At 40.1% G+C, this 23,293-nt stretch overlaps 1 protein-coding gene across 14 annotated transcripts in view; it reads right to left on the bottom strand.

Annotated features, from left to right (window-relative positions):
- Window positions 1-251: 251 nt before the first annotated feature.
- dst (dystonin) overlaps window positions 252-23,293 on the bottom strand; it is a 98,994-nt gene continuing 75,952 nt past the window's right edge. For 10 of the 14 annotated variants that reach the window (XM_083922814.1, XM_083922823.1, XM_083922820.1 and 7 more), the window contains 36 exons: window positions 23,046-23,252; window positions 22,818-22,937; window positions 22,544-22,651; window positions 22,241-22,459; window positions 21,955-22,158; window positions 21,193-21,424; window positions 20,489-20,715; window positions 20,278-20,400; window positions 20,059-20,160; window positions 19,258-19,359; window positions 18,745-18,918; window positions 17,900-18,055; window positions 17,485-17,682; window positions 16,734-16,862; window positions 16,037-16,207; window positions 14,281-14,436; window positions 13,763-13,969; window positions 13,417-13,536; window positions 12,736-12,905; window positions 12,490-12,649; window positions 11,741-11,935; window positions 11,531-11,659; window positions 10,630-10,773; window positions 10,228-10,416; window positions 9,985-10,114; window positions 9,621-9,784; window positions 9,372-9,534; window positions 9,125-9,279; window positions 8,970-9,044; window positions 8,760-8,777; window positions 6,412-6,529; window positions 5,096-5,209; window positions 3,161-3,351; window positions 2,821-2,931; window positions 2,057-2,183; window positions 252-1,305 (listed from right to left, as the gene is read on the bottom strand). In XM_083922814.1, the coding sequence (XP_083778940.1) occupies window positions 1,049-1,305; window positions 2,057-2,183; window positions 2,821-2,931; window positions 3,161-3,351; window positions 5,096-5,209; window positions 6,412-6,529; window positions 8,760-8,777; window positions 8,970-9,044; window positions 9,125-9,279; window positions 9,372-9,534; window positions 9,621-9,784; window positions 9,985-10,114; window positions 10,228-10,416; window positions 10,630-10,773; window positions 11,531-11,659; window positions 11,741-11,935; window positions 12,490-12,649; window positions 12,736-12,905; window positions 13,417-13,536; window positions 13,763-13,969; window positions 14,281-14,436; window positions 16,037-16,207; window positions 16,734-16,862; window positions 17,485-17,682; window positions 17,900-18,055; window positions 18,745-18,918; window positions 19,258-19,359; window positions 20,059-20,160; window positions 20,278-20,400; window positions 20,489-20,715; window positions 21,193-21,424; window positions 21,955-22,158; window positions 22,241-22,459; window positions 22,544-22,651; window positions 22,818-22,937; window positions 23,046-23,252 (5,565 nt within the window). In that variant the 3' untranslated portion in view covers window positions 252-1,048. The remainder of the gene's footprint in view (window positions 1,306-2,056; window positions 2,184-2,820; window positions 2,932-3,160; window positions 3,352-5,095; window positions 5,210-6,411; window positions 6,530-8,759; window positions 8,778-8,969; window positions 9,045-9,124; window positions 9,280-9,371; window positions 9,535-9,620; window positions 9,785-9,984; window positions 10,115-10,227; window positions 10,417-10,629; window positions 10,774-11,530; window positions 11,660-11,740; window positions 11,936-12,489; window positions 12,650-12,735; window positions 12,906-13,416; window positions 13,537-13,762; window positions 13,970-14,280; window positions 14,437-16,036; window positions 16,208-16,733; window positions 16,863-17,484; window positions 17,683-17,899; window positions 18,056-18,744; window positions 18,919-19,257; window positions 19,360-20,058; window positions 20,161-20,277; window positions 20,401-20,488; window positions 20,716-21,192; window positions 21,425-21,954; window positions 22,159-22,240; window positions 22,460-22,543; window positions 22,652-22,817; window positions 22,938-23,045; window positions 23,253-23,293) is intronic. The other 4 variants (XM_083922825.1, XM_083922819.1, XM_083922822.1 and 1 more) reach the window with 3 other exon arrangements.

Raw genomic sequence — 23,293 nt, 5'->3', positions numbered from 1 at the left:
GATTAGGATTCATCCTCAAGGGATCATGAATATCTGTAGCAATTTCCATTCTGAAGTTGTTGAGCTCTTTCACTACAACTGCCAAAATGTTAACTGCATGGTGGTGCTAGAGGAAACGTCAGGGGATCACCAAAGTCAGTAGGATTCATTCTTTTGGAACCTTGAATGTGTGTATGAATGAGCATTGCTAATAAACTGATCCAAAACCATCAAAGCAGAGAGGATTCTATGGTCCACACCAACTCTGGTGGCTTTCTGCAAGCAGGTTTATTACAAAGTAATGTTACAGTGACAATTTCAGCTCTACCGAAATTAACCATACATTGACATGGATGCACAAGAGAATGTCTACATGGAGTGGCACCTCTTCGAGGTCAATGCACACACTGCTGTGAAGTGGTCAAACAAAACAGGGATTGTAGCTGCTCACAAACAAACAGGACTTAAAAGCTTCATGATTACGAGGTTTCTGCTACTTGCCTTAAATAGTGTTTTTCAAAGGTTTCTGCAGTGCTTACTGGGGTTTATTGTAGTATATTGCATTGCCCTTTAAATGCATGTTGGCAGTATATCATAGCACTTAAATAGATAAATGCAGTGCCTGAAATGGTGCCATAATGCACCATCGACTCCAAACATTAGCAAACATAAATTACAGTACATTCAGTAACTCAGAGCGCTATCCCGCGTGTTGCCCTTCATTAGTGTGTTTAGAAATGTAAGCTAACCGTACAACGTAGTCATTCCCAGGTTTTCTAGTGTTCGTCAAACCTCTACAGGTTTTGCATCATAAAATAAAATACGATAAAAACAATATGACTTTTTTCACAAAAAATAAAATACATTAAAAACAAATGCACAAGGCCATTAACATTCCATTCACACATAATATTAAACCATATTGCCTCTCAACGGAATATTTTACATCTTCGCAACAATTTAAATAACACTCAACACATTTTGCAGTCTTTAAGTTAGAGAACTCCAGTGTCCGTCACGTGTTTAGGGTGCAACTAGCTCCTGGGTTGTTTGTTATCAAGGCCACTGATTATCGCTTGGATCCCTTGGCCAGTTTGCTCGTGGGAGTGGTTCTTCTCTGAGGAGTGGGGATCTTGGAGGGTTTTCCTCCGTGTTGACGGGACGCGGAGCGCGGTGTCGCTCGGGTCGAGTCGCCGACTGTTTCAGACGCATCTGAGCACACAGACTGGATGTCTGAGATGTCAAAGTCAGAGGCGTCACTTCCTCTGCGACTGCTCCCTCTGCTTCCAGCTTTACTTCCAGGTCGGCTGGAATTCTTTCTTGACTCTAGAATAGATAGATAGCATGACGATGATTAATGAACTTCTAAGAATGAGCCTAAACAGTAGAGGTTTTCCACGGACAGTTGGTTTCAGTTGAACATTCTATTGCTAGTGGCAACTGCCCTTTTTAGATGATTATCATACTTAATTTCTAACAATTTCCTGTGACTGCTGTCTGTAATTTCAGCTGATGGCTAATGAGCTAGCCCTTCAACAAATACAACCTGCCTGAGATTAATGTGTTACCTTTTAGCTAAAGTAAGACATTTATTTAAAGCAATTTCTGCAACACTTTCAGTGACCTGTGGGTGACATCTCAGATGCTTCACCCATCATTTCCTACAGACCAGAGATCACTCCTCAAGGCCACAGGGTCAACAAACTAGGCCGACTATCTACCGCCGCCTGCTGGTATGAAGATTTATTTCTTTTCTCATGCAGGAACAGAACGTATGTGCAAGTTGGCTGCCAGCTGAAGTCTTTAGTTTGTTCAAGAGCAACTTTTTGGCCCAAACACAGGTAAGACACTAGTTCTTCCATGTAGGTGTGGTGTGTCTGGATCTTAACACCCCTGAAAAGGTTACGTGAACATTCAAACATATCAAAAAGGTTAGTTCTTCATCTGTGGCTATAAAGTTTTCATTCACACACTTCTAAAGAGCTGCAAGTCCTCCTCAAACAAGACAAAACTCCATTTAATTCAAAATATAATGATCTATGAAATGAAAGAGTCACTGATGTTTCCCTCTACTCACCACCAATTGTCTGTGTTCGAGCTTTCAGTACAGCAGTGCTGATCAAGGTTCCCTCCTCACCACACTGAAAACCTTTGCCTGACAAATACCCAGGGAGACGTAATTTGCTGCCTTGAACTGGTGTACTCTGCAAAAGAAAGAACCTTAATTACCTTTATTTGTAATTAATTTATTTTTTTTTAATATAAAAAAAACACTAATTTTCACCTGAATAACATAACAAGTTGTACAAGAAAATTAAAATTAAAATGTTTTAGTTTGAAATTTGACAAAAAGAAAAATCCTTATTTTTGCAACACCATGGAAATCTCTTTTGGAAGCCGTTAGTATTTGAATATATGTTAAACCTGTAGTTAGGAAGTCATTAAACATTAACACATGCATAGATGACATAAACATTTGTTCATATGATAGTTACATTTATATGAGTCAGACAAGAAGCATTTATTCAGCCCATTAGTAGTCAAAGAAGTTAAAGTTTATAGACCCAACTGAAATCTCTAACACATAAAACCAACATCTTACAGATCTGTCACTGTTTTGTTGTTCATTGGAAAATAAAATTGTAAATCAGCATGAACGTAAATATATACCACTAACAAATACACATTTACAGTCTAGGAGTTTTATCTGGGCTTACAGGTAATAATTATTTATGTAGACTTTGTTTCTTTTTGAATAATTCTGCATTAGATTTCCGTTGGGTCATAAATCTAAAGCGCCCCACATCATGTGCTGTATTTGACTATACTATATAACTATACCTCTGAGGATGAACCTTGGCTCCCAAAGGAGTCTGATGATTTAAGAGGAGTGGAGGGTTTGCTGTTTGTAAGCCAGGGCTTATCATAATTGCGGGGTATGTGTTGTGGAGTCTGGGGAACAATGGCAAATCAAAAAACACAGACATGGATTCACAAATCAAAAACTACCAAAAAACACTAGATGGAAGGAGCACAAAAAAAAACAAGAAAGTGATCAATTAATGTAAAATAAGCAAATGAAGGCAGATAAATGAGAGGGAAATCATAGTGGGGAGTGATCAATCAACAGTGTGACGGACAACTGGAGAACCTGCTCTCACAGCAGAGTGGAGCCTCTCACCTTGGGTGTACTGGTCACTGCTGGGACTGATGGGACCGCACAGCTCTGGCTGGACGTGGATCTGTTGGGAGAAGCTCCTCTGGACGACGGCCGAGATCTCCGGCCTCGGTAGCGGAAGCTCGCCATCACCTGAGTGGTTCCCTCCGGGAGGATGAACTTCTCCCGCAGCTCCAGGTTAGTCCTGCCTTTAGCTAAGAAATGACACTCCAAATGAGCCATACTGCATAAATACAATTGGGATTAGTTTTATTCATATTTTTGTGTTGTTGATGATGATGTGAATTAACACTTTATTTTCCCTAATTTCCAAGGAATAACGACACTATATAGTTTGATTATAATTACAGGCAAAATATAAATTCCCTTGAAATATCTGCTTTATTTACATTCAAACAAATATTAATTCATGATCAATTATTTAAAATGATTTTTTTTTACATGTGTTGAGTTGTATGGTTGGCTGTGGGAAGAAAAATCCCAAAATTAATTTTGGCAACTTATCGTTTTTGTAGGCTACACTAGGAAATAATTATGAGTTCATTGGAAATGTACAAATTGAACACTTGCTTTGTTCGAAAAACGCACACTAAACTACTATTAATACTATTATGAGTATTTTAGAACTACTAAAATTGAGTATGCAGTGCATTCCCAAAGCATTGTATGTGGATTTTCTGTTCTTTTTTGTGTATTAGATTAGCAAGAATTTCTGTGTATGAGACGCAGTTAATTAAATAATTAACTGTTGGATAAAATAATAACATTGTGGCGAGTGACGTGAAGCTCAAATATATTATGTTCTCAAAAACATATTTAACACTGAAATATTTCATAAATATAATTTCCCGTAAAATAATACTGACAACATCAGAGTCGAAAAAGTCATGTTGATTTACATTTGTGATGAACAAGATTCATTGAACGGTGGCTCGGACCAGTAACGTTTAATCAAAAATTTAGCAGGCAGTGTGCCGTATGTAGTGTAGTATGCAGATGCAATTTCAAACACAGCCACTGTCTATGTTTTTGCCATTAGCAACACATTACATAGTTATTCCGGGGAACGTCTAAATAACTTATTGGAAAATTATTAGGGAAACATAAAATAAAGTGTTTACATGATGTGATTTCAAATAAAGCAGAACATTTCAAATACTCAATGAACAATGAAAACACATGCTGTTTCACATCTCATCCAGACTGCTGCAACAGCAGTGGAATAAATCTTTGTTTCTCAACCAGCAAACCGTCTTTGTTTGCTTGGACTGATAAACAAACGGTGAAAAGTGTGCCCAAACACACCCACACCATAACAGCTCAACTTAGAGGAACTACAAAACCAAGGAAACATGACGTAAACAGAATAAACCAAACAGACCTTGCATCAGTTGTGTTAAAAACAAACTGGCTTACATGCAGATTGAATCACTAAGCTACACTGTCAAACAAAGAAAACAGTGCAATAAATACTGTTTCAGTTTTGTTGTGTGTGTGTGTGTGTGTGTGTGTGTGTGTGTGTGTGTGTGTGTGTTATACGGAGATATCTTCATCATTTTCCCCAATGACGAAGTTACTCAGTTTTATATTTGGAGGTAATATATTCCGCTAAGCATCTGTGAGATCTCTCATGGGGTTTTGTTTGTTTGATTGTCAAGCAAACCTGAAAAGTGCAAAAGAAGCTCAGCTCATGAGAGAGAGACAAAGAGCTAATTTAGCAAATGAAGTCCCAAAATAGCGCCTGAGAGAAAGTGACAACAGGTGATGTGACTCACACAGAACTACAGCATGCATGAAAACCAGCCGGGAGCTGAATGAAAGTTGATTGTGAGTGGAGCCGGTTTTTGAGAATGCCATTCACCACAAGCCCCCTCAGACACACACAGCGACGGTACACCAACACAAGCGGCACACACTCGGATGTGCAGACACACATACCACTGGTGGGTTCATGGAGCAAGGTGAGAAAGTTTGAGATTTGCCAACCTATAGGAGACTGAGTAATTGAAGAGTTTGATTCCGAGCGCAACATTTTGCTCCCGTGGTGATGAACTAGAAAAAATGATATCATGTTCAGCAGGAGGAAGGCTCAGCAGGAAATACAGAAATTGATCAATAATACAGAAGTTACAGTAGCAGAAACAAGCGGAGTACATCAAGCGTTTGCACTAAAATAAAATACACATGTAGGGCTGTGATCAGTAATTGTACTTTGACTTTGCACTTTACCTAAAACTATAAATAACTATTCTTACTCTCAACATTAATGACAAATTCATACTAAAAATCTGCAAACATATTAAAGTCATTTTCTAAGATATAATTTTATTCTTACTGTGTTATTTCACTAAGAGAAAATACTTTAAGAAGAAAGCAAATAACTACTAACATGATTCGGATTAAATTAAAGTATAAATCAGATAAAAGACAGACACAGTTGTTACTTCCACTTATATTCAAACTGAGGATTAGACTCTTAAAACCAGGGCTGCTCAACCCGGCTCCTGGAGGGCCACTGTCCTGCATGTTTTAGGTTTCTCTCTGCTCCAACACACCTGAATCTAATGATGTGCTTGTTATCAAGCAGCTGAAACTCACACAGGTTTGAAAATCTTTAGACTCAAGTGTGTTAGAGCAGGGAGAAACCTAAAACACGCAGGACAGTGGCCCTCCAGGAGCAGGGTTGGGCAGTCCTGCTTAAAACTCTCCAAAACTTTTGATGGATCTGAAGCTGAGAAAGTACTAATCCCTTTACAGCCCGTTATTCTGAATGCTAATAATATTTTCCATGTGGTTTTGGTGAAAACAATATCACAGTTTATTTCTCTCTTCACTGAGAAATTAGGTGACTATACTGTACCATACATTACTTAAGATTACAGATTATATTAAGTAATGTAAGGTATACCTATGTATGATCACCCTAAACAAGTTATAATGATTTCTGTTCACATTTAATACTAATTAAACAGTATCATTTATGACACAGTGTGGCTTTGATTTTCACTCTCTGTTATATATTCATAACATAATGTTGCTTTTTTTGTAAATCAGAAATTGGACAATCAAAATGGAGACCCCAGCAATGTTTACCTCCCTAAAGAGATTTTTTTTTAAATGGATGAATGACCTACTGTCCAACTGTTATTTTCAAGTAATTCTTGGCTGAATTAGATGACTACACATTACAGTGTGTCAGTGATTATTTCATAAGCCCTGCTTTGAGACTTGTAGTGTTAAACTTTTGAACTCACCTCGACAAGGGTCGTTCTTCACCAAGAACTCATCCAGAGCCATCCAGCCTCCTCCCACTCGCACCATCACAGTGCTGCGTAAAATCCGTACTAGACGAAGCTGCTGAGAGTCTCCAAACTACAGTTTGGGGGGAGGAAGAAAAGCAGAGAGGGGTCGTGTGAAAACACTGACCTCTGTTTGAACGCGCTCTAACTGCAGGTTAGAAACTGTGCAACACTGGAAACCAAACTGGTTTGGAGAATGACATTTGATCCAATTAATTATTTTTGGGGGGAATTAGACACCTTGAATCAAAATCTTCCATGCATAAACAAACAGCCACCAAAGATGCTTTTTTTTGTCCACTTAAGTACTGATTTCTCTTCCATGTTGCACAGATTTACACAAACAGGATTATGAGACAAAAACGTACATTTTCACTTTTCATTATTAAAGACAAATGACACAAAAAGTCAATCCAACTGGTTTTCTTCTAGTAGTGACTGCTGGTGTGTCTGGATGCAAGTCCATTCATTCTAAATAGGTTCATGCTAAAGTGACTTTATTTTTTCATACCTTGCTTTGATGAGTTTAGTCATTGTATAAACTAATATTTGCTTATTATTGTATATTGGTATCTGTGTGTATTATCTTAGCCAATAAAAAACAGAAAGTACTCCTTGTTACTTAAAACAATTAAAATTAAAGAATTTCCGGTAATGTGTGGTTTCTAGTTGTAATGTATGAGTTTGGTCCGATAGTGTCTGCTGCAATTCCTGAAGGTTGAACCTGTGAAAAAAAGAATAAACTGAAGGCACATTATTTTACCACCAGGAGGCACTAGTGTATAATAACCTACTTTCATCATACCAACCACACATACCAATCACAAGAACACTGATTATGGATGTGAATACTTCAGGCTTTATGAGGTAACAGACAGAAGTCAGCCAGTTGGATGTGACCACGAGCATAAGCACAAAGACATAATTGACACAGGACGATCACAGCCGCATGCTTTCTGTCAAAAACAATTCCACGTACTGATCAAGCAGACACACAGCAATCTCCTGCAATTCAGCACTTTGTTGCACTTTCTACAACTACGACTCAAATGCTCAGGATGCATTTACTGTACACTGATGCAGATTCAATGCAGCTAGCTCCAATGGCACAGCGAGAACAACATGAGGAATGGTTCAAATCATTTCCGTCTAATCCACCACAGTGTGACACGCAGACATGACCAAACAATGATGACCCCCCGCTAGGTGCCTATAATCTCATGATGTCTATTCAACTGGTAGAACAAAATCTTGCAACTTATGTATGATTATTATAATGATTTAATGCCACTGGTGATTTAAGTGATCAAATACATTAAATGTGATGATGATCTGGAGGAAAAAAGGCACAAGAAACATCTTAAGAGCAACTATTTACCAGGATACAGCTTTCCAAAACTGCAACGTGTAGGTGGGGGGTAAGATTTTGATTTTCCCTGTTTGCTATTGTCTCATCGCCGATTAAGGAGTCATGTAAGCAGTGAACCAGACCAAACTGTCAAAAGAATTATTTAAATTCATTGTTGTGTAACACATCAATACAAACTAGTTCACAAACCAACACTAATGCCCCTATCCCCTCTTACTAACACCTCCCATTATTAATCTTAATCCAAACAAGCTTCAGGAAGCATGTGGCATATGAACACATACAAATCAGTAATGACTTTTAAACTGCAACATGCAATTTGTCAAGACATGTTAACTCAGTGGGTAAAATGAAAAGCAAAGTATTCATTGAAATCATCAAGGTTGCCCCACTATGAAAATAAATTAATAAAACAGTTAAACAAAAGTATGTCAGCCAGTGTTGAGGTAAATCATTCCAATGATACTGAAGCGCCAAAGGCAAGCACACAGAAAGCTTTATTGTCCAAACTGCCCAGCAGATGAATTTATGCCCGTTCACTAATAAAATATGGGCTGAAATGATATTGGCTTGTAATATTGTATTTTCTGAAACTCAAAAGCAGATTAACTACTGCACTATTATTCACCTGGATTGTTTTGTTTTACAATCAATATCATAAAACTGAAACACATAGGACCTTAAACGCTTCCTTCATTAGTCATTTTAAATAAATAAAAATACATAGACTTAAAACACATCTTAGGCCAAAGTTCCTTATAGATTAATTCAGACAGCCATAGAGCCTTATTTCTACTTATGAGTTTCAGTCTGTAAACATCAGCCAGGTCTTTGGGCAGAGAGTGTTAATTGGAAAGCAAACATGGTGTATGAAATAAGGCTTGATAAGGCACAGAACAGAGGGGTGAAAGCAGAAGACGACTTTCATATGTACCTGGTTTCCAAGGTAGAACTGGTGATGTGAGGAACAGTAAAAATATAGAAAAGTTAGTTTTTACCATGCATTTGCCTTCACTGTATATGCAGCACTTACCTTTCCATGAAACTGAGCAGCAAGTATTTAAAACATTTCACAATTGTAGCACTGTGTTTATGTGTTGAACCATTGACTTTTAGTAAAATATTTGGTTAAAAATGTGCTTACCCGGTATTTGTTGGCACCGATTTGCTCCACTTGGAATCGTTTTGTACATTTGCATTTTGCTACTTGCCGTGTAACCTACAAACAGAGAACATTTTATCAAATAGCAATTCCCTAAACAGTTAAAATGAAAAACTGAGCATGAGAGTTCATTTCACCTCATCTTCAATTTTGTCAGCATCTGTTAGCGGTTTGTAAGCGTCCTTGTTGGGATGAAGAGCCGCCACAAACTCATAGTAGTCAATGTAGCCGTCACCGTCTCTGTCAAAGATGTCTGCCACGGCGCTCATCTCCAGACGACTGGTGGGAAATTCTATTGAAGAGCCATTAGAGTGGTACAAGATGAGCATTTTGCTGGCTGGGGTACATGCTGTTCAGGTGTGAGTTTAAATGTCGGACACTTACTGGAAGAGAGGATGCCCTCTATGAACTCCTGTCGGGTCACCTTGCCATCTTGATCTTTGTCAATGCGGCGGAAGAAGTCCATGACACGAGACTTTTTATGGTTCATCCAGCGCATGTAGCGCTTACGCCATACATCAAAGTCAAAGTTGGCAAATTCCTTCAGCTGCACAGAAACAATAGGGTGATATGAGTGCCATTTTTTCAGTAAAAGACAAAGTATTTGCAATCATACTTAGAACGCTTGATTACCTCCTCCAGTCTGTCCAAGGCGTCGTTGAGTTTCCTCCTTCTGTCCAAAGCCAGCAGCCACACGTGCTGCCACTTAGTAACAAGCAGGTTAACACGCGGGTTCTTGGTTTCAATGGGAGGCTGTGTTGCTGACGCATACATCGTTTGTGTGGGAGAACGTTTTCCTGCAAGTGAGAGACAAAAATCTTCATAATGACTGTGCTCTCATCGTGTAATCAGGAGGAATAGAATAGCAGTGACATCATTCCAGGTGTTAAAATGTACACGATGAGGATGTCATTTCACAAAACAACAGTGCAGTGACTAAACAACAGGCCAGATGGCTCGGGTCACGCTCTATGAGGGCTATTTGTGTGAACCGTACTTCCAGTTCTTCCTTTCTCGAGCACGGGGATGTGTGACTGGATTGGGGTCTCCAAAGCAGCCTTCCTTTTGTGTGTCTTTGTGATTTTGTCAACATCTGGTTGCTTCCTGGTCATTTCCTCCATGAATGCCTGCAGGGAAAAGCAATAAGTATGATTCCAGTTTGGTTCATGTACACATCAATCAACTACTGAAAGAAAAAAAACCCTACGCTTGTGTAATTTTTTCTGCAGCTTTACTTTACCTGGTGTTCTGCTATGAGGATTTTGACCTCCTCGATCTCCTGCGGCAGCTGCTCCTTGTCCTTATCGTTGAGGTTGGTCTCAGCCCACTGCAGCCAGGTCAGCAGATTCTCCAGCAGGTCCTGAGTGGCTAACAGCTCAGTGAGGGCTGAGGCCAGTCGCTGCTGGTGCTGCCTTGCCCAAGCCTGCACCTGTAGTAACATGACACACATTATTCACACTAAATAGAAAAAGAGAAATTCCCTTTGTGTGACGAGGCACGCACATAAGAGGCAACCATAAAATTAAAATTTGAGAAAAAAAAAGCCGGAGGAAGTCTGTTGTAGTTTGACGCATCCAAATTGTGTAATTGTGCCCTGCTATACCTGTTGGTATGAAAGGCATGCATGCAGCTGTGAACTGACCTCTTCAAGCCTGGCTTTAATGATGGTGTTCCAGTGTTTAATGGTTGTGATAGAGTCTGGATGGCATATGACCAGAATGGCCTCTCCCATACCGGTTGCTTTATTTAAAGCCACTCGTTTATCCTCGAGTTTCTTCAGGAACTCCTTAAAAACAGCAAATGGGAACAAGATTTAGATTAACAAGCGGGTTCTCTTAAGCAAACATTAAAATGATAGATTGCAAGTTGTTTTTATATTGGAGTTGGAGCTGTTTCAGTAAGAGGGAATCATAGCTAAGACAAATGTTTACAGCACTGCATTATTGGCACGAAAGATGACATGGCATCTATTTGAAGACATGATCCAGTTACAGAATGAGGGTCTTAACTGTTAACTCAAGCAAAAGACAAAAAAGATGCCAGCATGTTAAATGTATGTATTAAAACAACCAAAACGGTGAAAATGTCAAATTCAAATATGAAAACTTAGAATTTATCTTAAGGTCCCATATAGATTTCCATCTCTCTTTTTTATTATAAAGCAGGTCAAGGAGCTGTATAAAAAGTATCAAAACATTCAATCCACACAGAAATTTCACACATCCTGTATTCAGAAACTGTGCTTTTAAACGAGCCGTTAGGACTTCTGGACAGTTGTGATGTCACAACTATACTATATATAGGTAGAAAGTGATGCTACAGTGCCGTTATAGTCTGCAATGACAATGCAGAGATGCAGAGAGCACAGATGTGGAAGATCTGGAAACCGCTGACTGAATCAGAGTTTTTTTTTTGCAGTTTTTGTTTTTTGAACATTCAAGTATGTAAACATATTCTAGTAGAAACCCGAAACACAAGTATGAACCTGAAAATGAGCAAATATGGCTTGAAGATAAAACAATATAAATAATTGCAGTGCTTGCCTTGTGTTGTTCGATGAGCGCCTGTAGCGCCTCCTCATCATCAGGCAGAGTGCCATGGAAACGCAAACTCTGCTCTGCCTCAGCCAGCCACTCCAACAGGATATGAACGGTCGAGTGAAACTCCTCAGCCTGCAGCCAGAGGACACAGATCAGTTAGGCTCACAGAGTCAGTTCACCTTCTGTCTAACCCCTGTAGGAGATCCACAGTACCTGACACAGGGCCTGCTCCAGTCGGGCCTGTTTGGACACTGAGAGGTTGCACACCGTCTCCCAGCGAGTGCTCAGCTCCTGCATCTGGGCTTTGACCCACGACGAGTCATCGTGGCTGCTCTCAATCAGCTCCTTGGCTGAACGTTTTAGGGCCTGAACGCTCACTGTCCTCTTTCCCAACTCCTTCTGGAAAACCTGGAGCCACCAATCAGGTAAGGACACTGTCAAACAACATGAACCTAAATACATCTTATTAACTAGTTTACTATTTATGTAATTCAAGTGTATTTCGGATATTTATAACTTCAATGAAAAGGCACAGGGGGAAATTGCACTTGTGGAACATTCAACTTCAAGAGAGTCAGAGCTGTTGGTGCAACAATACACAGAATTACTTCCGTCACTGATTGAGTGCATTTATTATTACAACAACATGATGAGCAAACATAACATCAGTTTCACAGACATCTTTGCTGGACAGAAAACTTCAAAGAACAGGGACTCTCTGTGGAAAGGTACTACAATGCTAGCCCTTTTGTTGTTTGGATTAATAATCCAACCTGGTGTGGTTTAAGTGTCCTTTGTTGTCTATTATGATGAGAAACAAACAGCGATGAAAGGAAATGGGTGAGGTTAATAAAGCAGTGAAAACCTTTATGCTTTTAAAGTTGATGCTGCCGCTAAAGACTTTTTTTTGACCAGCAGATCAACAAAGCTTTGCTGCGATGTGGTCTGGTGTCGTTTCCTACCTTGTGGTTGTCTATCAGGTTGAGAACCAGGTCTATGTCTCCATGTACGGGCTGGTCCTCAGCCATCTGAGGTTCCACTCTGTACAGCCAGTCAATGAGAGCCTGGAGAGCGTCTGTAAACTGTCCGGAGAACAACAGGGCTTCCTCGAGCTTGTTTTGTCTGCGGGAGAGAACAAATCATTAAAGGGGAATGAAGAATTGATTAGGTAAAAAAAACAGCAAAAATGCGGGAAGGTGTATCTTTACCTTTCTACTGACTTGCCACAAACCGTGTCCCATTTGTCCCTCAGCTCACTCAGCATGTCGTCGAGCTTCTGATTATCATCCTGAAGGGAGGTCTTGTCTTTAAGGGCCCGTCCTGTTCGAGTGGTGGTGTCATACACTGAGTGCTTGCTGCCCACTGATTTTTGGAAATCCTGTGTATGAGAAACACTGTCATCAAAAAGCTCCATGCATTAAAGAAATGCCACTGTATGTGTGTGTGCTTTGTGATTAAGGAGACTGTGAGGGATCAAAAAAAGGGTCAAAACTCAAGAGCCACTGCTCCACAGAGATTAAAGGTATGCAAAAGTAAGATCTCTCTTAATACATTTGGTGCATCCCGGGATTATGACTGGATTAGCACAATATCCCCACATAACACTGAAGAGTCCACAAGAGGAGACTGGGTAGTATGTAACGCAAGCAAATGCACGACTAATGCATTTTGTAGATACATCAATGATGTGTTCCCTGTGTTCCAATGTGGGCTTTTGCTATTGAATCGTGTCCTTCCAACACTCATTTATTACATGTTTAATATGCCTCTTAAACAGCTGCCTCAATATTCATTCTTTTAAATGAATGGAACTCTGCTTTCAGAGGTGCCTGGTTATTATAACTTTAATTATTTTCTCTGTAAAGCATGACAAGATGATGCTCAGTCACCTTGTGCTGTGCCAGCTGCGTCTTGATTTTGTCTGGATCGTTTGCAATTTCCACTTCTGAGTCCAGAGTTTTCTCGGACTCGTCCAACCACTCCATCAGTTTATTCCATGTTTCATGGAACTAATAAAGGATAAAGAAACAAACAAGGCATTTTGAAAAGAGGTATGATTTCACTTGATTTATGGCCGAGTCCTGTTAAATGTTCAGATGATTAGCTTTTTCAGGCTCAAGTAACAAAAAAGGGCTCACACTAATGAACATGCTGTGTGAGCTGCAGACAGAATATGAAACATGTTTGATATACTATTTCAAGAGCTTTTCCAGTGATAATAAAATACAAAAGTACCTGTTTCGCCCTCTTCCTGGCGTCATCCAGCACACGACCCCGCTCGACAGACCGCTGCACCAGCTTCTCCCAGCGGCCTTGCACACTGAGCAGAAGGTTCTTGATCAGGACCACGTCCTGTTTCTGGCTGAAGTACTTTAAATGTGTTCCTGTCTTGTCCAGCTCAATGATGTGTTCCCTGTGGGAGTTCACCTCTGTCACAAACATCTGCACAGTGCAGAAAGAAAACAAGTACAGGTCAGTTGTTAAAATATCAAAATAGCTTTGTTCTGAATAACAAAGCAGTCAATGTGGGCTTTATTGCAAAGCTGAATATTAAATTAGTAAACAAATAACTTTTTTCTATATGACAGTTATATAATGTCTATTTTTTTCACTGGTATAGCAGCTGGATAAAAGTAGGGAACTGAAAAAACACCTCCGCTTAGAATCAGAAACAACAGTAAAAGCATTGATGTCATCAGCATTTCATTTTCACTTCAGACGCCGTGTAACCCTCCTCTTTGTACAAACATTACCTTATGCTCATCAATCTGAAACATGATGGTGTCCATAATGAGGGAGGCAGGGGAAACCATGTTAAGTGTCTGCTCTGCTTGGGTTAGCCAGTTGATGAAGTCTTGCAGCGAGTTGTGGAAATCTGTGGCCAGCGTCAAGGCTTCTTCTAGTTTCACCTGTAGACACAACACTGCATCAGGCTCTCCACACACAGAGATGGACATAATCCTGTTGTCTCTCTGAACAGAGCACTGTTATAACCTGTATCCTCCTGCTGAAAAAAACAAACCGTTTGGTTGCCACAACACTAGATGAAGAGGAGGGGGAAAAAACAATTACACTCCAATTGTGCTGAACATGACCTCTACTTAAACAGAGGAAGTTAACATCTCTGGAGAGGCTGATGGCGGAGCAGAAAGGGAATGATGAGCTTTAAATTGAATAAGAGAAACATCCACAGTGACTCCATTAATGGAAAATATCCTTCTTCCTCTTCTTCTTTTTTTTTTTTTTTTTATAGCTGAGGCCACTGGCTCATCACATGGCTGCAAATGCTGTGTTGATGACATTACAAACCTGACGGCAGTTATGGACAATAATGTATTTTTCTCTGTGTATTACTCGTGTGGGTCATGTTGAGAGTCTTGCTAAATATGGAATGGAAGTTTAATAGAAGGTACGGTAACGTTATATATATTTATATATCCTTATAATTGGTAATAGGGCCTTACAAGTCCTTAAAAAAATGGTTGTTCAAAATATGTATTAATAAGACTATATAAATGTTAATAATAGCAATAAACCCTAATAAGGTATTGTTCTTGCTTTTGCAAAGAGTATAGTTAATATTGGTCAGTGCAAAGTTAACTGCTGATAAATTCATAATAATACATTTCTTAAAAGTGTATTTTAAATGTCTTATAATCTAACAATAAACCGGTTTATAATGCTTTTATTAACACTTATATTGTCATATTACACATTATAATTAAGCATCTTATAAGGAATTATAAGGCCCTTACTACGGATTTATTAACGCTTATTACAAGGATGTCAATGTAAAGCATTACAGACAGTACTTATTCTATTATTGAATAAACTCTTTTCTCTTTGGAAAATGTGTCCGACTCACTCGACTAGAGAGGTGTCACATTGCTGAAGAGAGTTTAGCCAGCAGCTGCAACTCTCTGCAGCTCTAAGATTTACCAGACTTTGAATTCCCGGGAACAGGACCAAAGTAAATAGGAAGCAAAATCAAAATGTCACAGCAAACTCTCAAGCGGGCCAGAATGAGGAGCTCCATATCTGGAGCGAGAGTGGTATAGTAAGGGAGAGAGGTTTAGTCATGTTAAATGATGATGATTATTTATTGAAGCAACAAAAGTGAGAAAACATTGTCAGAAAGTAATAACACATAAATAAAATTTCAAAAAGAACAAGATAGTGAGTCTTTATTTTGGCTTTAATATTATCTAAGCTCTATTACTTACTCAATGCTTGTCAAGTGTCACTGTGGCAACATACAGTTTGAGACAAGACCACAGTTGTTCCACACTGACTCAGACTGCTGTGGTCTACAGTGTAACCACATCCTGTGTGTCCATGGCCAGCACGCCATCTTTACACCATTCATCATCAACACTGGGATTAGAGGCTTACAAATACAGAGTCATGGCTCAAGTGTATGTCAGCGATCTCTCAGAAGCTGAAGTTTTGAATCATTACACTGACAGCAGCTTCGCACTACCGCCCTCACCACAACTCTTAACTCCCTACCTTTCTCTCAGCCACCTTCCCCTGCACGCCATCCCATTTGTCCTTCAGGTTGGATAGGTCCTGCTCTGTGTTGCTGTCTGGACCCTCCGGTGTTATGGCGAGCAGCTGGTGACCCTTGTTCAACAACTCCTGGTACAGCTCCTCCTTCACCTCGAAGGCAGAACACAACTCCTGCAAGAAAACTCAATGATATGAGGGGAGCAATGCATTCGTCAAACAGACTAAATTACAGCTCTGCTTGAGTTTTGGATAACAATATGAGAGTCTGCAATGGCTGAAGTTTGTGTGTGATGAATTTCTCATGACATTTTATTTGTATGTCCACATCTAATCCGAAAATGGCGAAAAACGCTCAGAGACTTGTTCCCACAAGTAATCCCTCTGTTTTTGGTTCCATAAAATGCCACTACTGATGCTGCTTCAGGGAGAGTTTGTTGTGAAAGTGTCTCTGGTTTCTCCATTAGAGAAAGGGAAAACAAAGAAGGGAAACATTCCTAAATTCATTATAGTCGGACATGGCTGAATCAATTTGAAACACTTTAAAGGCTTTTTTGTCGTCTTCTGCATGGGGGATGCAAGTAGTGTATTTTGCAGTGTCATTTAATTTTCACACTTCAGCTAAAACACAGAAAAGACACCGTCGTCTCCTCACAAGCCTGCCATCTGTATGCAGCCTTTCATATTGTTAAACACATACCAGATGGGCGTTAAGCTGCTCCCGGGCCGTGTCTGGTAAGCCTCCCACAGCCTTTGATGCCAACAGCTGACGTTCTGTGTCTTTCAGCCATTGCTGCATATCTTCTATCTCACCATGGAAACCTTGGGCCTACAACACAATACAACCTGAGTCAGGACAAAAGGTGTCACACACACTCATTGTTAGCAACCTATGGCTCAGAGAGGAGGATGTCTGAGTTATTGATTCCTTCGACTCATTTAGTGGCTATCTGCAGTATTCAGAAGTATAAATGAAGAAGGCTAAAAAAGTAATGTAATGAAGATTAGAAAAAAAATCACAAAAATAATAAAGTGTAGCTTTTATTTTAAATTAATGGTTTAAACAGTTGAACTTTGTAAGTTAGCTGGGTACCAAGTGAAACCTACTTTGATTGGATTATCTGGCACACTTATTCCACGATAAATATTCTCATCTATGAAAAACCCTCTCATCCTGGAACAGATTATGTTTTCAAAGAATTTTTTAAAAACATTTCTTGAATAGAGATTTAAAACCAGGACATATATCTGGTTCTCATATCCTCCCTCACATGCAGACGCCCCTCTAAAGGTCAAAGTTATGAATAGAAAAAGAATGAGGAGGGAGGGGGACAGAGATAGGGATTACTCCTCCAAAAACAAATGTTCAACTTTGACATAACTTACTTGCTCCCCTGGGAGAAAATAATCAATCACAGCCTATCAAGTTATGCCGCAAGTGATCATCATACCTGAAGCAGAGCGCTCTCTAGTTTTTGTTTCCTCTGTCCTGTCTTCTCCAGGATTGCTTTCCACCGCTGGTTCAGGTTCTCCAGTTTGCTCTGCAGACCAGAAGCCTCCTCTCCAGCGCTGGACTCCACCAGATCCTTACCGGCCTTATTGACCGTCTCAACTGTCGCCTTATGAGCCATCACATCATTCTGGAGAACCTGTAGAGATAAAGCAGCCAGAAATGGCAAGATGATGGATGGATGGATGGATGGATCTGAAGCACAAAGGATAACACTAAATATGCATGGGATAAATCTACCGTCTCCTTGTTCATTTTCCGATGCTCATTTGCCAATCTCATGGTCATATAAAGGTACCTTTGCCTAGTGAAACATGTGTCAATTTACTTGTAGAAAAAAAAAACTTTTGTCATACATGATGCTTAGCAAGCTCTATCTCGACGGCTTTCGGGTCTCCTCCAGCCTTCCTCTGGTCATTGAGCAGCTCCTCGGTGTGGCTCATCCAGGCCAGCAGCTCGTCCAGTGCGTGCTGGAACTGGCCCAAAGCCAGAAGGCCTCCCTCCAGTTTGTGCTGGATTAATGACAGATTAAACCAATAGATATTGCAGAGCGTGAAAACACTTGACATGCACATAATACAGCATATTACACAGTCTATTTGATCCATTGTTGAGCCTGTTTTATAGTCCATAGAAAGCTGTAAATGTATATTGCAAATATGATTCTGTAAGAGTTATTTTACATGCTGAATTTAAGGACCATATTATGCCAATTTTCAGGTTCATATTTAAATTTTAGGTTTCTACTAGAACATTTCACATGCTCTAATATTCAAAAAAATCCCATTATTTTTCTCATAGTGTCTGGCTGAAAAAAATCTTTATTTACCCTCTCCCTGAAATGCTCCGTTTTAGCACCTTTCTCTTTCTCCCTGTCTGCTCTAATTGGTAAGCTTCTCTGGGTCTTCCGTATCTGCGCTCCTGGCATCTCTGCACCGTGATTGCAGGAAGAGAATGACTGTAATGGCACTGTAGCGCCACTTTTTACCTATATATAGTATAATTGTGACATTATAACGATACAGAAGTGATGATGGCTCATTTTAACACTATGTATATAGCATCTCGACCTGCTTTATCATAAAGAAATGGAAATCTTTTTACAATATGGGACCTTTAATTACAAACTGCAAAGTGTCCATTAGCCAAGAATTTTACATTTTAAATGACGCTTTCCATCTACATGGTTCTCTTTTCTGACCTGGCGGCCGATGATCTTCTCATCCAGGCTGTCCCACAGCATCTTGAGCTCGGACATTGGCTCCTGGATGGCGCAACGATCTGCCTCCTCCGTCACCTTCTTCAGCAGGAGGCCTGCCTGGTGGTTCAAGCGCTCCATCTCGATCTGCAGCTGGTACGCCTCCCCTTTGAACTCCTGAAACATACAGTGGTACAACCCAATCTGTCAACACAAGTACAAAGCTATGTGGACAATACATCTGACCCTACTGACTCAACCGCTTCAGCACAAGATTCGTCTTATTGTACATCAAAGATGATTTTTCTTATAGAGCTTTTGTACCAGCTAGGGCAGGTTATGAATAAAGCACTGAACATAAACACGGCTGTTATATGAAAGAAGCTCTGTAGCACTGAATACAGCAGCAATGTTAAGGAATTAAATGAATAAGCTAGAGCAGAAGTGAATTATAAGATAAGTATATATATATATATATAAATATAAGTATATTTAAACACAAAAACAAGACTTTACCTTGAGTTCTACAATCTGCTGCTTGACAGTTTCCAAGTCTGTGCCTACGGGTGACATTGAATCCAGTTTGCTCTCCAGAATATCCACCCAGTCAAACATACCCTGCGCAAATGTGGGAAACCATTGTTACTGAGAGAAAAACAAAGCTTAAGGCACTGAGAGTCATGTTTCACACCTAGTGTCCTGTTTTGCGCTAAGTCTAACAGTGGGTCTGTAGTAAATCTATATAGCTGACAAACTATGTAAACAAACGCAATAAAAATGAAAAACAAGCTCTGAACTAAAGTACCGTAATCTTAAAAGGAGTGTGATCCTTAAAGTTAGTCAAATTAGAGCAGACGTACGTTTACTACCATGAAGAGAAGAACTTTATACACAAGTCAAAGTTTGAGCCAATTATAGCAAAGCACTGCGGTTGGTGTTTATTGTTTCAGAATTAATAGGTCTCTCATAAAATGTATCACTAAAATCAATTCCAATAAAAAAAAGCACTGTGGTTAAATTTGAGGGTCTTAAAACTGTCTGGCTCCTTGTGTGTGTTCAACTTTCAAATGCATGTGCATGTCTTGATGAACAATTACTTTCTATAATTAGATATATAATAAAGATGAATAGAAATAACGGTAATGAAACACAGCCAGTTGTGTGAGTAAAATTAGGATTTAGGGTACGTTTCAGAGGCATTGAAAACATCTTAAACTTTAAGATGTTTTCAATGCTTTAGAATTTAAAGCGTCTCTTCATTCAGAAAATGATTTCAAGTTATTCCTTTCAAATTCAATCCGGCAGTGATCAAAGTACCTGCAGACCGTCCTGAAACTGCACAGCAGCCTGCATTGCTTCTTCCAGTCTCTCCACTCTCTCCTTCCAAGTCTTATTGAGATTTTCCCACGCTGAGTTCACCTGGAAAAATGACACAAGCACGTCACCACAAGCCATGTGGACACTCCAAAGTATCAGCAAGTGAAGAAGAAAAAAAAGGCTGAGTAAAGATGATGGTTTTTGAATTGTATTTATTACCTCATCAAGACTTTTCTTTATGACAGGTTTATCAGGTTCCCCACAGGCAGTCATAAGCTCTGCGCCCTGGTTTTGAACCACATCGAGCTCTTCCTGCAGCCCGTCAATCTCCTCCTTAAATCCCTGTAGAAACAATAACAGCAGTTTTAAAAAAAAATGCTCCGTCGCTCATTGGTTGATTCAATAATTTCATTTTTGGGGATCTCTCTACCTCAACAAACTCCTGCTGCTGTTTGACAACTGAAGGATCGACTCCGGGCTCCTCCAGCTCTCTCAGCAGGTCCTGGCTATCTTTGATGGTGACAATGAGAGCGCAGTGGTCGCACCAGAACTTGTCTGCCAGGTCCAAAACATCCAGCAGCTTTGCCTCCCGCTCCTCCAGTAAGGCCTGGACGTCGTTCCAGAGGAACACCATCTGGTCCAGTTTGTCTTGAACAACTTGTGTGTGGAGGGTGGAGGGGTTGATATACAATACATATTAACATAAAATGTGTTAAATGTGGAATGCAGCATTTATTCCTCAACTGTGTGTGCTGGGGAACACATATCATACGTTCACAGGTTTAATGAGAAACTGTTTCTCTCTTTCTTTGATTTTTCCATTCCCATTAAAGCCACACCTGGAGAAAAGCTGTTGTAAACCAAAAATGTCCAATCCAAAACTCAAACTGAGATCTTAAGCCAAGGATTTTAAGAATGATTGCACATTTTTTGATAGGGGGAGAATTAAAGCTTTGGCCAATGATTGTGTATACCTCTGATATTTTTACTACAGTTGACCTTTTATTATTATTTGTCTTATTGGCTCTTGTAATCACTCCAAAGCCCCATGATAGTAAAAAAACCCTCTAACTGGATTCACTTAAATAAAAAATAAAGGGAATAAAACAAAACAAATAAGATGATATAATATACCTTTGGCAGATACATCCTTGTCTGCTCCTTCAGATCGTGCAATCATTTCCTCGCCTCGCTGCCTCAGTGTCTCATAAGAGGGCTGCAGCTTCTCCAAATCCACGGAGACGGATTTATTTTCAGTAATCTGCTCCCTGATCTTGTCCACCTCCACTGAGATGGACGGAGGCTGCCGCAGGCGTTCAGCGATCCGCTCCAGAGATTCCAGCATCGGGTCAATTTTGTCATGGAACTGGTGGAGAAGAGGGAAGGAAATGCCTCAGTTTGTATTTCTAATTTACGTAGTATTGTCACTAAAGAAAGATGGGGAAATGGGCTCAGAAAATTTGAAAAAACTGAAACTGTGATTTGTGGAGTGCTAGATTAACATAACAAGACATTTGGAGATGTCAAATTGGGCTCTGGAATATTGTGATGGACCTTTTTCACCATTTTCTGACATTTCATAGACTAAACTATCAATTGATGAATCAAGAAAATAATGAATAAATTAGATTAATCAAAAAATAATAGTTCGTTGTAGTCATAATACAAAATAATCATGATTCAAAAAGCTATAGATGGTAAAACGTGGTCATCATGTAAAACTAATATCATGTTACATATTATAATAATGTATTCTTCTGTTTCTATTTATTTATCTACTTCACACATAGCAAAAAGGCTCTATGTCAGAAATTGTTGAGAATCCTGGCACTTAAAAAAAAACTTCATTATGACATCACATTGAAAATATAAAATGTGTTTTTTGGTGCTCCTCACCTGGGTGGATTTGGAGATGGCCTCATCCAGAGTAGCGGCTCTCTGCTTGACATCGGCCTTGAGTTTGGTGTAAAGTTGGTCTGTAGCTGTGTACTTCTCTCTGATTGGCTCTCCCTCCACCGGGCTGAGCTCAAGTAACTGAGGCCCGGTCTTATTCATCTTGTCGATGTGGGGCTTGTGCTCAGAAATCAGTTCTCGCATTTGCTGGAGAGGATATAACACATTAAGTTTTTCGTTGTGGAAATAAAAGTGTTGGACTGAACATCTGCGTCTGTTGGCTTCTTACCCTGAGTTCCTCTTGCTGCTGCCTGAGTTTTTCATACTCGATGGACGGTGGAGGCAGCTGGCCGAAGGCGCTCAAGGTTTCCTGAAGCCACGGTCCCATCTCCTCATAGGTCTCCCAGAACTGACCGGCCAGAGACTGGGCTCGCTCCAGCTGCAGACAGCGCTCTGAGTTCAGCTGACTGACAAAGCCGTACTTCTCCAAGAGAGTCTGGGTCCTGGCCTGATTGACAACCAAGAAGATCTGTTAACTTTTATTCTTAATAATTAACTACCTGTTTCAAAACTGGAAATAAATTATTTTCACCCTCAAGATTGCCTTCTCCTCTGGGTTTTTGCTGTTCATGATGGCCTTTCCTGTTCTCACAATATCATCCACAGCATCTTTGTGCCTCATGATGTCCATGGAGAAGATCTGGAAAACCGGTAGAGTGAGTTCAGCTGGATGTTACAAAACAAGCTGATGTGTTTACTGTACTTTGTTTAAATGGAGGCCTGTGTCTATCCACACACACACACACACACGCACACGCACGCACACGCACGCACACACGCACACACACACGGCTTGATAGGCTAACCTTCTGTGCTTGGAGCTGGGCTGTGGTTTGGTCCTGCTCCAGCCTGATCTCGCCCATCGACAGCAACTTCCTCTCAGCTTCAGTCAGCCAGGAGAGTTCAGTGTCTGTGGCCTGTTCAAACTGAAAAGAGACAAAAAAAACCTCATTTCCATCATTTTCCATTGCTAATTGAATACGGAAATTAAAGTTGAAGAGGGGGAAAAAACGATAATAGTGCCTCTGTTTTACCTGCTGTGACTTGAGTATATCAGCGTTGATCTGGTCGACCTGCAGGGTGACGGTGTCGCAGACGGCTCGGTACCGCTCATTATCCTCAGTCACCAGCTTGTCCAGTGCTTCACGAGTGTGCCAGGGGATCAGATCCAGGAGAGAGCTGCTCAACTCATTCAGCTTGTCCATCACAGGCTTTTGGCCTTTGCTCTCCTTCAATAAGGCCTGGATAAGATTACATGACACACACTTCAGCTTGATGAATG

The sequence above is a fragment of the Echiichthys vipera genome (genome assembly GCF_963691815.1).
Source record: "Echiichthys vipera genome assembly, chromosome: 11".
Classification (NCBI taxonomy): Eukaryota; Metazoa; Chordata; class Actinopteri; order Perciformes; family Trachinidae; genus Echiichthys; species Echiichthys vipera.
Note: the sequence above shows the minus strand (reverse complement) of the source record. Positions and strands in the feature narration are given on the sequence as shown.